Genomic DNA, 14,914 nt, shown 5'->3' with positions numbered 1-14,914 from the left:
TTAATTTAAGCCTATTTTTGCAAACCACGTTATTGGAGGTTGAAGTGCAAGTTTGAACAGACACTGATACTTTATTAGGCAGATGCCTATGTTTGACTTTCTAAATTTGTATTGTGGTTTATTTCTATTTAAGGTAGGTTGACAATTATTTATTAGATAATGGGTGTAGACAGAACGAGATAGGGTTATATTTGACCAAAACAGTAATTTTAAAATGAAAGGATTTTAACTTTTGACGAAGCAATAAATAGTTTTTTTAAACATTGATAAACGATAAAATTTACGAGGTTAAAAAGTGGTTTTCGTTGTTATATTATAAGTCTATCTAAAAAACGAAAAAATATTTGAAAATCTAGATCTTAAAAGCAAAGTAACGTGTGGATATTTGATGATATTTTTGCTGACTTTTAGAATTAGTTCAAACGGCAAAATTTACTGATTTTAAAACTGTATATTTATCTTTAGATTAACCAGTCAAGTTTTTGAACTATGGGGGCCTTAGAAAGTAGTCTTCAAGATTTGAATTTCTTGTTGATTGGAAAAAGTTCTACAGCCAACTCCATCTTGAGAAAAAATGTCTTTAGGATTGCTACCAGCATGACCGCGTGCACGAAGGACGTGGGGCTGTAAAGTTTTGTGGGTGAGCAAAGGAAGATCAACCTCGTAGACACGCCTGGGTTAGCTGATACAGTAAACGATGTGATCGAAGATGCTAAGTTCGCAAGGAGGAATATGACAAAAGCGTTTTAATATGTGAACTACTTTCACGCGGTTCTCTTGTTTTTACGTTACAAGGATAACATGTATTCGAAAGAAGATGCAAGAGTTATAGATATGATAGAAGCTATTTTTGGAACAGATGTGGTGCGTAAACATTGCATTATTGTTGTAACACACGGGGATGATTTTTCTAAAGACGCGGAGAACATTCTAGATTTAACCTTTACTGGGTGGTGCGACCAACAACAGGGGGAACTACGGGCACTGTTTCAGGAATGTCAGTCAAGGATCGTGTTAATCAACAACAAAGGCAATGAAGAAGATAAAGAGAAAAGTCTTTCTCAAATTCTTGAATTTTCAAAAGTAATAAAAGCTCGAGGAAACATTTATTCAATAAAAGATTACATTTACAATGTACGTAATCGAAACAAACTAATACTTACTGTATTTTTATCCGAATTAAAAAATATGTTCAGTGAAAAATTGCAACGTATGTCTTTGGATTTAGATCTTATTTTATCTGGAGAAGAAACAATTCTTAAGAGATGTAAGTCTATTTTAGGGGAGCACAGTAATGAATCTGAACTGTTATCATCGGCGCATGGTAAAATTAAACAATATGTTGTCTTGAAGGAAGAAACACCTTTCAATAGCGATAAAATAAACTCAAGTTACGCTGAGTTAAAGAGTGTTTTTAGAAAGCCTTTACTGAAAGATCTGACGGATCTGTGTCTCCAGTTCTCAAAGATGGAGGCGCCCATGGTGCTTGTGTCTGAACTACGAGACAGAGCTGATCTACTGCTGAAGCAGATCAGAGATAAAGCTCAAGGCACAAGTCTGCTTGATTCTTTGGAAGCAGAAGTTCTCAAGTTCCAGAAAAACTTATCTGAAAGTGTACATCATTGGTAGAAAATATTTTTTAAAATAAAGTCTCAGTTGCTAGGGCCGATTGAAGATGTTTTATAATCTTATTTTCTGTTTTAAGTTTTATGTTGATTTTCTGTTTTAAGTTTTATGTTGACCAAAATCTAAGATTTGAATGTGTTTTAATTCGAACATTTTTTAATAATAATAACTCAATGAAACATTTTGAATTCGTGACTATGACATTGCCAGGCCCTATATCGGCTATTTAGTTTTGTCTAGAGTCTATAAGGGTTGATTTCTACTTATTTTAATTGTTGATGAAGAGGATATACATTTATTGGTGTTTTACCTCTATTACAAAAGTGAGGTATCTTCATTCAGCCAATGAAAAATGTTTTGATGAAGAGGATATACATACATTTGTGTTGCACATCTTGCAAAAAATGAGGTATCTACATTTTAATGACAATTAAAATTGTTTTGATGAAGAGGATACACATTCATTCGTGCACTAAATCGACATACAAAATTGACAGTGTCAAGAAAAAGTACCTTAATGCCGATGTCATTTTAAAATTCTTTTTTAATGTTCTTGTAATTCATCCAACCTGCGTCTTTTGTGTAACTTACTGAAAGAGAACGACTACGCTATGTAAACTTTAACATATAATATGCCTTTAAATTTTAATATACATTTATGTATGTAAATACCAGTGTAGTTTGAATTATATGTGTATTTCTTCATATGGATATTTTATAAATAATCTTTTAAATGAAATATTAGCTTGTCAACATTTAAAAATAAAATAAAATAGGCGTATTCAAATAAATTGGACAATAAATATTAGTTTCTAAATGAAGCAAAAGAAACATAATCATTTAATATCGGAGTTTAACAGCTTAAAATTTGCAAGGGAAAGAATTAGGGAATACCCTCTTAACAGAGTTAAAACTGTGATTCCTCCCCTTGTCTGCTACATTTCAGTAACTGCCAAAACTATTTTTATTTATATTTTTAATTATATTAATAAGAACACAATGAAAAAATGAGCACATTTTAGTGCACACTTTAGAACTGTCTAAAATTGTATTAAAAATTTTATAGTCGTTTTTTTAAAAATATATTTTAAAATATTATCACCAGAAAATTAACACAATAATTGAAATAATTAATTAAACATCCCTTTTACATTAGGTAAAATTATTCTAATTTACTTCTGTTTTTCTAGACAAACTCTTTTATTTCTGCAACTAGTTTTACTTATTAATTGTATTTAAAAACGTGTAATGCAGTTTTTTTAAGCCTAAATGGTATATTTATTGAATTTCTGCCTCTTATCAGTTTAGTCCTTAAAAAACTAATTTGTGCAAGAAATAGATATTAAAGAAATCTCTATGTAAATGTATTTAACTCTAGACACAATACGAGTCACCTAATCCCTACCCCACCCCCTATACGGTTCTCTTATGATGGGACTGTTCTTTCCCTATTGGTTCTACTTTACGTGTTGTGCTAAGTAAAACAAATCTCTTATCTACAGTAAACACGGTCGTGTGGCTGTTCACTAGAAGATAAAGAAAACAAAAACACACCTTAGAATATACAACCTGTGCTCTATAAATAGAATAAAACGTGTGATTTATATATCAAGAAGACAAGTAAGGGAAAACCAGGAGTTTATTTTTATCCACGTTCTATCGATTAACGCCCCTTACACCAGCTGTGCTAGTGAGGCTGTAGAGTAAAGTTGTGTTGTTGTAGCTACGATTCTGTTTATCTGTCACAGTATTATCGGTAAGTTTCTGATTACTTTGTTTCGTTTACGTGATGGGTAAAATGTTATAGACTGAGCAAAAACAATGTGGATGATTGAAAAAGACTAGTACAATTATGATATGACTTTGCATAATCATATTAATTAGATTAGAAAAAAGTCTTAAAGTAACACTAGAAGTGATTTATTCATAACATTGCCTTGCCATCTTTGTTATGTATTTTTTAAAAGGCATTTACAGATCATGGGCAAATAGTTATATAATCAAGCATAGAAAAGACACTAACAAAAATGTGATTTTTTTAATTTCACAGACTACTTAGATTATTATAGTTATTATGCTTCTCTGTTTGTAAATATATCTTATACTTTTTAAATTTTGATTTCATACAGATTCTAACATGGCTTCGTCAAGCAAAATACACATTACGCTAGCACTGACCGGTAGGGTTGGTAATGGCAAAAGTGCTTGTGGGAATTCTATTTTAGGAAAGCGGGTTTTCCCAACAAGTGACGATGTTGAATCGTGTACCCACAAGAACAGAGTTGGAAGTGCCGAACGTATGAATACTGACATTAAAGTGATGGATACTCCTGGTGTTATGGATTGTGATGACTATCGGAATCTTGAAAACATTACTTTTCATTTGCCTGATGTGATAAGTATATGCCAGGAAGGGATAAATGCCTTTTGTTTGGTTTTAAAATACGGCGCTATAAATATGCAACAAGAAATACAAGCTGTAAAACAAATTAAAGAAGTTTATGGTAAGACCGTACTGAATGATTACGGTATTATTATAATGACCAACGGGGATAGTTTTGATCAAAATTACGATGGCAAAGAAGATAATTCATTTTTAAATTGGTGTAAGAAACAAACGGGAGATTTAGAAATATTAATGAAGGAGTGTAATTTTAGAGTGGTGCTTTTCTACAACACGGGAGGACAATACGAAACCAAAAGGGAAAGCTCAGTGGATCAGTTGCTGGGGTATGCCATTAGATTACATAGAATCGGACCTTACACTAAAACGTCATTTGAAAATAATTTTAAAGAGCGTGAAAAAGAAATTTTAGAACACAAATTATATGATTTAATTTTACCTTTTAGCAAACACATGGGCATAATGATGAATGATATCTTTCGGATAATAAAACAGGGATTTGCAAATGAGAATGATGTGCACTGCTTAAAAAAGTCAAATGAAGAGCTTTTGAAAAAGATATTCCACAAAGTTGAAGATACGAAGATACAAGCTAAGTTGTTCGAAAAAGTTCAGCTCATTCAAAGAAAGCTGGTAATATTAGACCTCAACAAACCAATAGCCGGGCAGTTGGATCAGGTTTTGAAGATATTAGAGGAATTAAAAAATCCTCCAATGTCTACTCAACTAAAAGTGTGTTTAGGAACAGCTGCAGCCGCTCTTTTATTAGCTGTGATTTTATGCCGGGAAAAGTAATAGAACATTTTTTTCCTATCTGGCTACGTTAGAGATGGTTACTATTGAGATAGGTAAATAAAATCTAAGGGCATTATACATGTTTTTTGGTGGACTTAATGTTTAGTAGCATTATAGTCACATTGCTTCAGACAATCCTATTATCAAACGGAAAAGTGAAGGGGAAAACGTGTTCTGGTAACCTGATTCTTATTATGATTTTCTTGTGAAATATTTTTTAAATATTATAATTAGTATAAAGAACAATCACAATAAACTTTCAATTTCCACCATAAAAATGAAACCGATTGAAATAAACTTTTTTTTTAAATTAAATTTAACTTGTTGTGTGTTTATTGGTTGGAAAATAACTATCAACAAAGAAAGTTATATGAGATCATTACATTCAATTTTTTCTCAAGTGTTTCAAAATCTATTTGAACATTATTTCTATGAAAAAGGTGTTTTACTTTTATATTGCAAAACATACAAGATTACATCCAACCTAAATAATGTTAAAATATCACACCAACCCATCTTTTAAATTACGAGAAAACAAGCACACTGAATTATATAACAAACTACACGGATATATCGCAAACGTAGATTACTAATTGCTCACATGTTATTTAAACAATGCGTAATGTGTTTTATTACCTCCTTATTGCTATTCACAACATTTTTATTGGTTTAAAGTGATTACTTTTCCCACTCACAATTTGTTTATTTCAAACTGTTAAAATAAACAATGTACATTTTCAAAATATATGTATTCAAAATTTTAAAACGACCTTTTAAATTTTGTACTAGACCCCTTAAAATTAGTAGTATAATTAGGGCTGATCTTAAAATAATTTATGTCAATTTACAAATATGCTTGCAGTTGTTCATTTTTAAGATTCAACAGGTGTTTGCTTATAAAAAAATAAATAAAAGATAACGCTATTGAAATGTAGGTCAACACTAACAGTACACATCCCTAGCCTAGTTCGCTGTTTTTCATCGCGCGTTCCGTTTGTCGAGGGAAAGTCAGATTTTCTGGAAAATTGGTTTTCCCGGAAGATGACGTTTTGAATTAGCGAGTAATGCGTTGTGGTGGGTGAGAAGAGGTGGGGGGGGGGGGGGGTGGAGTAGAACGAACTAATGATGTCGCCTCGTTGTGATATATATGAAAATACTTTTGCTCTTTACGGTTGTGCTTCATAGAGTTATATTTTAGAACTTTTGTGTTACCAATGAACTGTTAGTGGTTTCCTTTTTGTTTACTTAAAAAATTGTTTTGCATAAACATTTATTTTACCTTAGAACATATTTTTATTCTTAATGTAAAACAACATGTGGTCACACTTTGGTTTAGCATAATTTAGACTAACACGACTAAATTAGATTGCAAGTGGAGATGTAACCAATCACCTGCAATACTGTGTAATATCTGTCGCTTGACCTACGTCAACTTTCTTGGAATCGTAATCTGTTGAAATATCACATTTCTGTTTATATTGCTAATTTTGCAGTAATATTGTGCATTGTTTAAGCAATAAATATTTTCCAGTGTTTTAAATTCATGTTTTGTATGTTAGGAACGTATGAGTAGATAATTTTATTTTACGTCAATATTATGCTAAACTAAAATGTTTTGTAAAAAAAAAAAAAATCGACATTTCCAAATTTCTTGTATGTATTAAATTTAATAGTAAGCGATTTAAAAAAAAGGAAAGGTGTTTATTTCTTAGTATATAAACGTATATCTCAATTTAGGTAAAACTTGAAATATAACAATGAATACGTAGGCATACAACTACAATAATATTTTTCTGTGTTGCCTTATTATTTACAACGTAACCTGTAATAAATCAATAAATATTTTCAAAAGAAAAAATTGTTAGTTTTATCATCGCACATATTTATATTTAAGGATCTTGTCTTAATATATTCAGGATAAGCTAATTAAAGAAAATGAAAACAATATATATTTTTCTTATAAATGCATTGTTTTAAGATCTGTTTTTGTTTTAATTACAAATACAAAGCGTTTACTAAATGCTTTATAATCGGATGTTTGCTTTTTTAAACAAAATGTTGCTTGTATTACACAACATTTTCTATTATATCATTGCTACAAATATTACACTATGGCAAATGTAAAGTAATTTTCTTTTCGTTACATAAGCCTACCCGGTTTAATTTAATTTTTTTTTTAAAGATGATTATTTAAATAGAGCGGGAGTGATCTCTCCTAAACTTTCTTGTATATTCTAATGCAATTGGGATATAGAAATGTTTTTATTTATTTTTTCTTCTTTATATTTAAAAAAAGAATCGCGCACCAATACACAATAGTGCGAAAAATTAGTACTTAATAACGTTGAATAAGTTTTAAAATGCTTCAAGTCAAATTTTATGTCACAATCATTGAAAAGACAAATTACCATAAAAAATGATCTAAAAAAATTCATAATGTAGAGGCATTCAATTTCACCCATAAATAATTAGTATTTAAAGTGTACTAGAAAATCGTATTTTAGTGCTTATCATTCAATTTCCTCGCTAATTTTGACTTTTTAATTCTATGGGGGCGCGGGTCACTTACTTTTTATAAAAGGGGGTCGCCACTCGAAAACGTTTGGGAACCCCTGGTCTATTGGATACCTTTACTAATGTTTAGGAAGAGACCCACGCTTTTCTTTATAGTTATTTAAATAGAAGCCTATAAATTATTTCTACTTTTTAGTGCTTTAGTACATAAAAGCTTGTTATTAAAACGTTTTTTATGAATTTTTTTTAGTACTTTACATGTTTTTATTTTTACAATAGAGTTACATGACTAAAAACCATTGCGCGCCTATTGAACATGATGACTTGCTATTGCACGTGATGACACGCTTTTGCCGTGATGACGCGTGTGGATAGAACTGCCTACTAATTCAATCAAAATTTTAATTACTTCATAAAAAATTAATTAGTCATCCAATTAAGTTAAATTTAATGTCACGATGCATTGTCTTTATGTTTTGACCGACATTCCAACTATGAATCGTATCTGTCAGTTAGAAGTGTCCGAAATTTCGCTCGGTAATTTAGATCTAGACAGACTGACGACTGACGACTGACGAGGAAGTGTGTTAAATAAAAGCTTGTAAAAAGTAAGAAGGCCTATTTGAAAATTAATTTTAGAAAATGTCTATAAACCGATTGCTTTGGAATTGCCATCCCCCTTATTGTTATGAATATATATTTAAAAACAAAAGTATGTTTTCGGTTTGTCTTTTATGAAAATCCAAACGCTTGAATAGATCGGTTTTACCACACTGGTGCATTGTAAATCTGGAAGTGTTTGTGCATTCTTTCTGGCCAATTTCAATGATTTTTTTTTAAATTTTCAAATATTAATATGTCATACAGGCGACCTCCTTTCCACCATTTTTAAGGTCTTTATAAATATAATTGACATATTTTGCGCTGTTTTCAACGCCGGTGCTACCCAGTTTCATGTGTATAGACTTCTGTATTTTCTTATGTAGTGTTTATTTAACATTCAGAAATAAAAACGGATAATATATATTGATACATTCATAATTTGAAATACTTCCACCATTATAATTAAGATTTTACTATTTTTTAAAGACCTTAAATGCTGCTTTGCTTACTAATTATTAATAATTTAAGAACACTTAATACCTTGTTTCTTAATTTAAGAGAGTTTGCGGTTGTGGTGAGGGTTCGTTTATGTATTTGTTTATGATTAGATTTGAAGTTAGGAGGAGGGTTAATGTCCATTTTTTATTTATTTCTAAATTTATATTTGTGTTTGTATTTCCGTTGGTGTTTTCTTTTGCGATGCATGTGTGCTCGTGTTTACGTTTGTGTTTGCGATAGTGTTTTTGTTTGGTTTTAGTTTTGGTTTTGGTTGTGGCTGGTTGTGGTTAGGTTTAAATTTAGAGTCAGAGCTAGGTTTATTTGCATATGGACATTTTATTGAAAAGTAATATATTTCCTAAACCGTTGCGTTTGTGTTTGCTTTTGTAGTTTGTTTGTATTTGTGTTTGATTTTTGCTTTTGGTTTTGATTGTTGTTGGTTGTGGTCAGGATTAAATGTAGTGTCATAGTTAGGTTTAGGTTTATGTGTGATTTTCTGAAACGTCCATATTTTCATATAGAAATTTAATTGAAAACTAATAATATCCTAAACCCGGGCTATGCTTAATACACACAAGTCATGGTCATTTACAGATAGATTTTTTACAGAGGCCACTGTAGGGCCTGGCCGGGACAGATGATCTAAGAATATTCGAAAAAAGATTGTTGAAATCACATTTGTGTGTAACACTCACTCAGTGGGGATGATTTTACCCACGTAGGTGTTGTGGTTAAGACGGGCTGACCCTGAGATTTAGGACACACTGAAGAGCCGCTGTTGTCAACTACTGGCTTTATTGGCATTACATCAAGCCATAAACGGCGATGTAAAACAACAGTAGTAAAAAGTGTAGAAAACAGTGGACGACGACTTATAGATGAATAATGAACTGTAGCCTTTAAAAAAATGTAAGCAAAAGGTTACATCAATGATAATACCATGTGTAGGCTACAAAAATACACGGGTGCAATAAAAAATGTTACTGCCAATAAGTAGCACTAAGTAGCAAATTAAGAACTACTTCAATAAATACTTAACACCTAACTAGTGCGCAATATGCGGCACTAGCAGGAATAATACAGAAAAGTAATCTAACGAAGACACTCCACCCCTAGTCTGCAACATGTAGCACTAGTACGAGTAGTACATTAATATAAAACATAATATTACCTTCATTAGGTCTACATTGTCATGATCTACCTCTAGGTACCGTCACCCTCCGTGTCCACAGACAGCAGCCTTGGGTCTGACTGACACGGCTAGGCACGAACTACCCATGACAATAAGACATGCGACACAGATAAAATCGCTTACAGAAGAGCATGCAAAAAAACTACATCAACGGGTCTGCGGTTCCACAGGTGCCGCAACCCAATGAATTGAAACTTTATTCTTATCCCCCCTTGGCTGGTAAGCATATGTGCTACATGTGTATTATTAGTGCAAGTGACATTTTAGGGGTTAGGTTTTTGTTAGAGTTAGGTACTATGTTTTATGGTTTATGGTTTAAAGATTAGGGTTGAAGGGTTAGGTAAGATCTCAGGGCTAGGAATTAGGGTTATCGTTAAGGCTAGGTTAGGGCTAGGGTTAGTCTAAGAGAATAATAATAATGATTTTTACAGGACAAATATTAAGAAATTTAATTGAATAAACATAAGAAGTATTTTTGACTTATTCATCTGCAATTTAAGTAAAGCTGTTTTTTCCGCAGGCAAATTTATTTTATTGTAGAGAAAATAAATAAGTAACTTATATCATCTCACATCCTGTCGAGGAAAACTTTAATAAACCCAGTGCTTATTTACTCTCAATCATTAGTAGATATACGCATTGTCTATTTTCTCGATAGGATAAAAGATGACACAAACACTGTTATCGTAGCACTATCGAGAAATACGATATGGAAAAACCAGCGTGTAATTAAGGTTGCTAATCTGATAATGAAGTGACGCTACTTGAGTTGGTGTGTAGAGTTGCATTATAGAGGAGGATTTTGTAAGCTGCGAAAAAACCAGTAAGTTGTCTATTTTAATAAGCCTACTTGTTTAGCAGAAGTATAATGATGCAAACGTTTAATATAATTTGAGCACATTTTAAAAATACTCGTTAGAGATCTTACATTTTTTTGAAATTCTAAATATTCTGTCTAGATTACAATCTAGGCTTAACTTATATCGATCTATAAACCGCTGTATTTTCCTGCAGGACTATTCTAACATGGCATTATCAAGAAAACCAACGATTACTTTAGCGTTGGTTGGAAAAGTTGGATATGGCAAAAGTGCATGTGGAAATTCTATTTTAGGAAGGAATACTTTTATAACAAGTGACAATTACGAACCGTGTTCTTTAATCACCAATGTAGGATGGGCTGAGCGTGAAACCGTGAAGGTCAAGGTTGTTGACACGCCAGGTTTAATGGATCCTGATGAAAATCGAGAACTAGAAAATATCGCGGTTCAAATTCCCGAAGTAATGAGTGTTTGTCCTAAAGGAATACATGCCTTGTGTTTGGTTTTTAAATATGGGTGCAGGTTTACTGCTGAAGATAAAAATAGTGTAAAGAAAATAAAAGACATATTTGGTGAGAATTTTATGAGAAGACATGGTATTATTATTATGACCGCAGGAGATAATTTTGATATAAATAGGGAAGATAACGAATGAGAAGCTGCTACATTTGAGCAATGGTGTGAGAGACAAACAGGAGAATTTCAAGAAATATACAAAGAGTGCAATAACAGAATTGTGCTCTTTTATAATAAAGGGAGCTGGTATAAAACAGAAAGAGAAAGGGCGGTGGGTCGGCTTCTAAACATGGCCGAAGAAATAGGTAGAAATGGACTGTATACGTTGGAGAAATTTGAACTTTGCTTTCGGATTCGAGAACAAGAAATTATAAAACTGAAATTGCCAGAATTAAGTTTACCCATTCGGAAGAAGCTTTATAAGATTGAGATAATTATATCTGAGCTTCCGATAAATATGAATATGCATGCAAAAGAGAAATATGTAAATAGCATGAAACAATCCATCTTAGCGCTTATTAAAACAATCAATATAATTAAAGATACTGAAGTAAAATCAAAATTGTGCGAAAAACTTGAACTGTTACATGTAAAGGTGATGAGAATAAACTTAGATGAACCGTTACAGGATCAATTAAAACAGATTCTAAAAATTGTTATGGAGCTAAAAAATCCTAAAATTCCTTAAAAAACAATAGCAACATTAGTAGCCGTTGGAATAGCGATATCTGGAGTGATGACTGGAGGGGCAGGTTTGGTCATTGGAGCGGCAGCTTTAACGATCACTGGTGGCGTAGCCACAGCAGCAGGAATAACTGGGTCTATAGGATTTCTCATAGATAAAATTTTGAGCATGATTGAAAGTAAACCTAAATCCATTGCTAAAGCTGGGCATAATGATTGAGTTGTCGGTCATTCCCGTCGTTTCCCATTACACTTTCTATCTCAAATTACAATTCTAAGATTGTTATCACGTATTGTATTTTTTCCGCAGATTGTATCACGTATTGTATATTTTGTCGTAAGTTATATCTCTTATTGTATGTTTTGCCGTAGATTGTATTACTTTTTAAGCTGACGATTAATATACCTGACTCGACCCTAACGTTGGTTAAGAAAATATATACTTTGTTAATAGGCTCACCTTTTGATTATAAGTATAAGTAACAAGGCTGGGTTTAGGTAGGGTTAGATTGACGAATTTCAATGATGTAAAAACATGGAGTTGAAATTATGGCTTTAGCAGATACTAAAGTGTCGAAAAATAGACATAAAATTTATGAGGATGCAACTAGAACGATATCTATAATATAACGCTGCTGGTAGTGTGTCAGTCCTTCCTTCCGTCATCGCTATAGCTTTTAGAACCATAAAAGTAAACACTCGCACCACACAGTGCTTTTCAGTGCACCGCAGTGTCTTATTATAAGAATTAGAGTAGGGTTTGTTTATATAGTGGCATAGAGCTATTTTATAATTTCCACTGTTTGTACAATTTTGCATAACGTAAAGAAAATATTAAATACACGCAAATTGCTAAAACATATTTAAAGGATCAATGTCAAATATAGTTTTCGTTAATATTCCTAGAAAAAGTGGATACATTTTAATAACATAATAACAGTACGGTAGAAAAATCAAATTAATTTAACTCTTTTTTTCTAATTTTGACGAAGGAGGTAATTTAAAAATACATTAAACTCACGCTAATAAAAAATGTGAATGCAAATATACGTTCGTCATAGAAGGAATTAGTGTTGCAATAATATAATTAGCAAAATGTGAATGCAAATTATTCGGATGTGTAAGAGGTAATTATTGTTAGAAAATTATAATTAGCATGGATTGATAAAAGGCAATCTTTTATTTATTTTATTCACTGAATGTAGGCCCTACTGTTTATTACTTATAATTTTTAATCAACTATTCAGCACTATTATAGACGCGTCATCACGTTCATTAGGTGCGCAATGGTTTTAGTTATGAAACTCTTTTGTAAATTTTTAAAATTTAAAGTGCTGGAAAAAAAATGCGTGAATGGATAAAGTGAAATAGTGTAGGTAAAACACGGTATTTTAAATACTGCCTATTATTTATACTGTTTTCTAATTATTATTCTATCTTTCGGGTTTTATAGGAGAGGCGTAGCGAGGGGGGGGGGGCATATGTCCCCGGGTGCCGACCTTAAGGGGCGCCAAAGTGGGTTGGAAAAAATTTGCGAGGGGGGGGGGGGGGGGGTGGAAATCGAAAGTTTTAGGGCGGGGGGGGGGGGTGGAAGGGGTGCAAATCGAAAGTTTGAGGGGGTTGCAAATCACCGGAAAGGGCGCGATTTGGCGCTACGGGCTAGACTGAGCAATTTGCCTTTATGATTGCATTTAAATTGTGTTTATGTTATGAGTGTTGTGTTTGTTTTTTCGTTGTTTTTTTTTGCGTTCGTTTGTGTTGTGTTTAGTTTTGTTCTGTTCCCAAGTTGGTACATTTAAAAAAGATTTACCGTGGCGGAGCACGGGATGCAGCTAGTCTATAATATAAGCGGGCAAGTAGTGTGTCAGTCCTTCCTTCCGTCATCGCTATAGCTTTTGGAACCATAAAAGTAAACATTCGCACCATGCTGTGCTTTTCAGTGCACCGCAGTGTCTTATTAGAAGTATTAGAGTAGGGTTTGTTTATATAGCGGCATAGAGCTATTTTATAATTGCCACGGTTTTTACTCTTTCGCATAACGTCAAGAAAATATTAAATACACGCAAACTGCTAAAACGTATTAAAAAGATTAATGTCAAATATCATTTTCGTTTAGGCTCCAAGAAAAAGTGGATACATTTTAATAACATAATAACAGCAGGGTAGAAAAATCAAATTAACTTAACTCTTTTCTAATTTTGACAAAGGAGGTAATTTAGAAATACATTAAACTCACGCTAATAAAAAATGTGAATGCAAATATACGTTCGTCATAGAAGGAATTAGTGTTGCAATAATATAATTAGCAAAATGTGAATGCAAATTATTCGGATGTGTAAGAGGAAATTATTGTTAGAAAATTTTAATTAGCATGGATTGATAAAAGGCAATCTTTTATTTATTTTATTCACTGAATGTAGGCCCTACTATTTATTACTTATAATTTTTAATCAACTATTCAGCACTATTATAGACGCGTCATCACGTTCATTAGGTGCGCAATGGTTTTAGTTATGAAACTCTATTGTAAATTTTTAAAATTTAAAGTACTGGAAAAAAAAATGCGTGAATGGATAAAGTGAAATATTGTATATATTATGGATACTGCCTATTATTTATACTGTTTTCTAATTATTATTCTATCTTTCGGGTTTTATAGGAGAGGCGTAGCGAGGGGGGGGGGCATATGTCCCCGGGTGCCGACCTTAGGGGGCGCCAAAGTGGGTTGGAAAAAATTTGCGAGGGGGGAGGGGAGTGGTGGAAATCGAAAGTTTTAGGGCGGGGGGGGGGGGGGGAAGGGGTGCAAATCGAAAGTTTGAGGGGGGTGCAAATCACCGGAAAGGGCGCGATTTGGCGCTACGGGCTAGACTGTGAGCAATATACCTTTATGATTGCAATCAAATTGTGTTTATGTTATGAGTGTTGTGTTTGTTTTTTCGTTTTTTTTTTTTTTTTTTTTTTGCGTTCGTTTGTGTTGTGTTTAGTTTTGTTCTGTTGGTACATTTAAAAAAGATTTACCGTGGCGGAGCACGGGATGCAGCTAGTTTTAGACATAAACGTAGAGATACCTTAAAACCAATAGACCACTTGCGGCTATTTGTGGAGAAGATATTTACCTTATTGGCAGGGAGTCGGGGGAAAGCAAGTAGACAGTGAAAGTGAATAACAATAACATTGATAACAATGCAACCTGATATCAAATTCGATGTAACTTAATGGCTTATTGATTTGTAATAAATTAATTAACATTTCCTATATAAA

At 32.6% G+C, this 14,914-nt stretch overlaps 1 protein-coding gene across 1 annotated transcript; it reads left to right on the top strand.

Annotated features, from left to right (window-relative positions):
• The first annotated feature begins 3,298 nt into the window (after positions 1-3,298).
• LOC131954295 (uncharacterized) lies at positions 3,299-5,521 on the top strand. The gene is made up of 2 exons (XM_059317878.1): positions 3,299-3,382; positions 3,756-5,521. The coding sequence occupies exon 2, from the start codon at positions 3,764-3,766 to the stop codon at positions 4,823-4,825; it is 1,062 nt and encodes a 353-aa protein (XP_059173861.1). The 5' UTR covers positions 3,299-3,382; positions 3,756-3,763; the 3' UTR covers positions 4,826-5,521.
• Positions 5,522-14,914: the final 9,393 nt, after the last annotated feature.

This window comes from Physella acuta, unplaced genomic scaffold (assembly GCF_028476545.2).
Source record: "Physella acuta isolate Inbredline_101_S28 unplaced genomic scaffold, ASM2847654v3 ptg000988l, whole genome shotgun sequence".
In the NCBI taxonomy this organism is placed as follows: Eukaryota; Metazoa; Mollusca; class Gastropoda; family Physidae; genus Physella; species Physella acuta.
The sequence above is the reverse complement of the archived record's forward strand: the minus strand, read 5'-3'. Positions and strand labels throughout refer to the sequence as shown.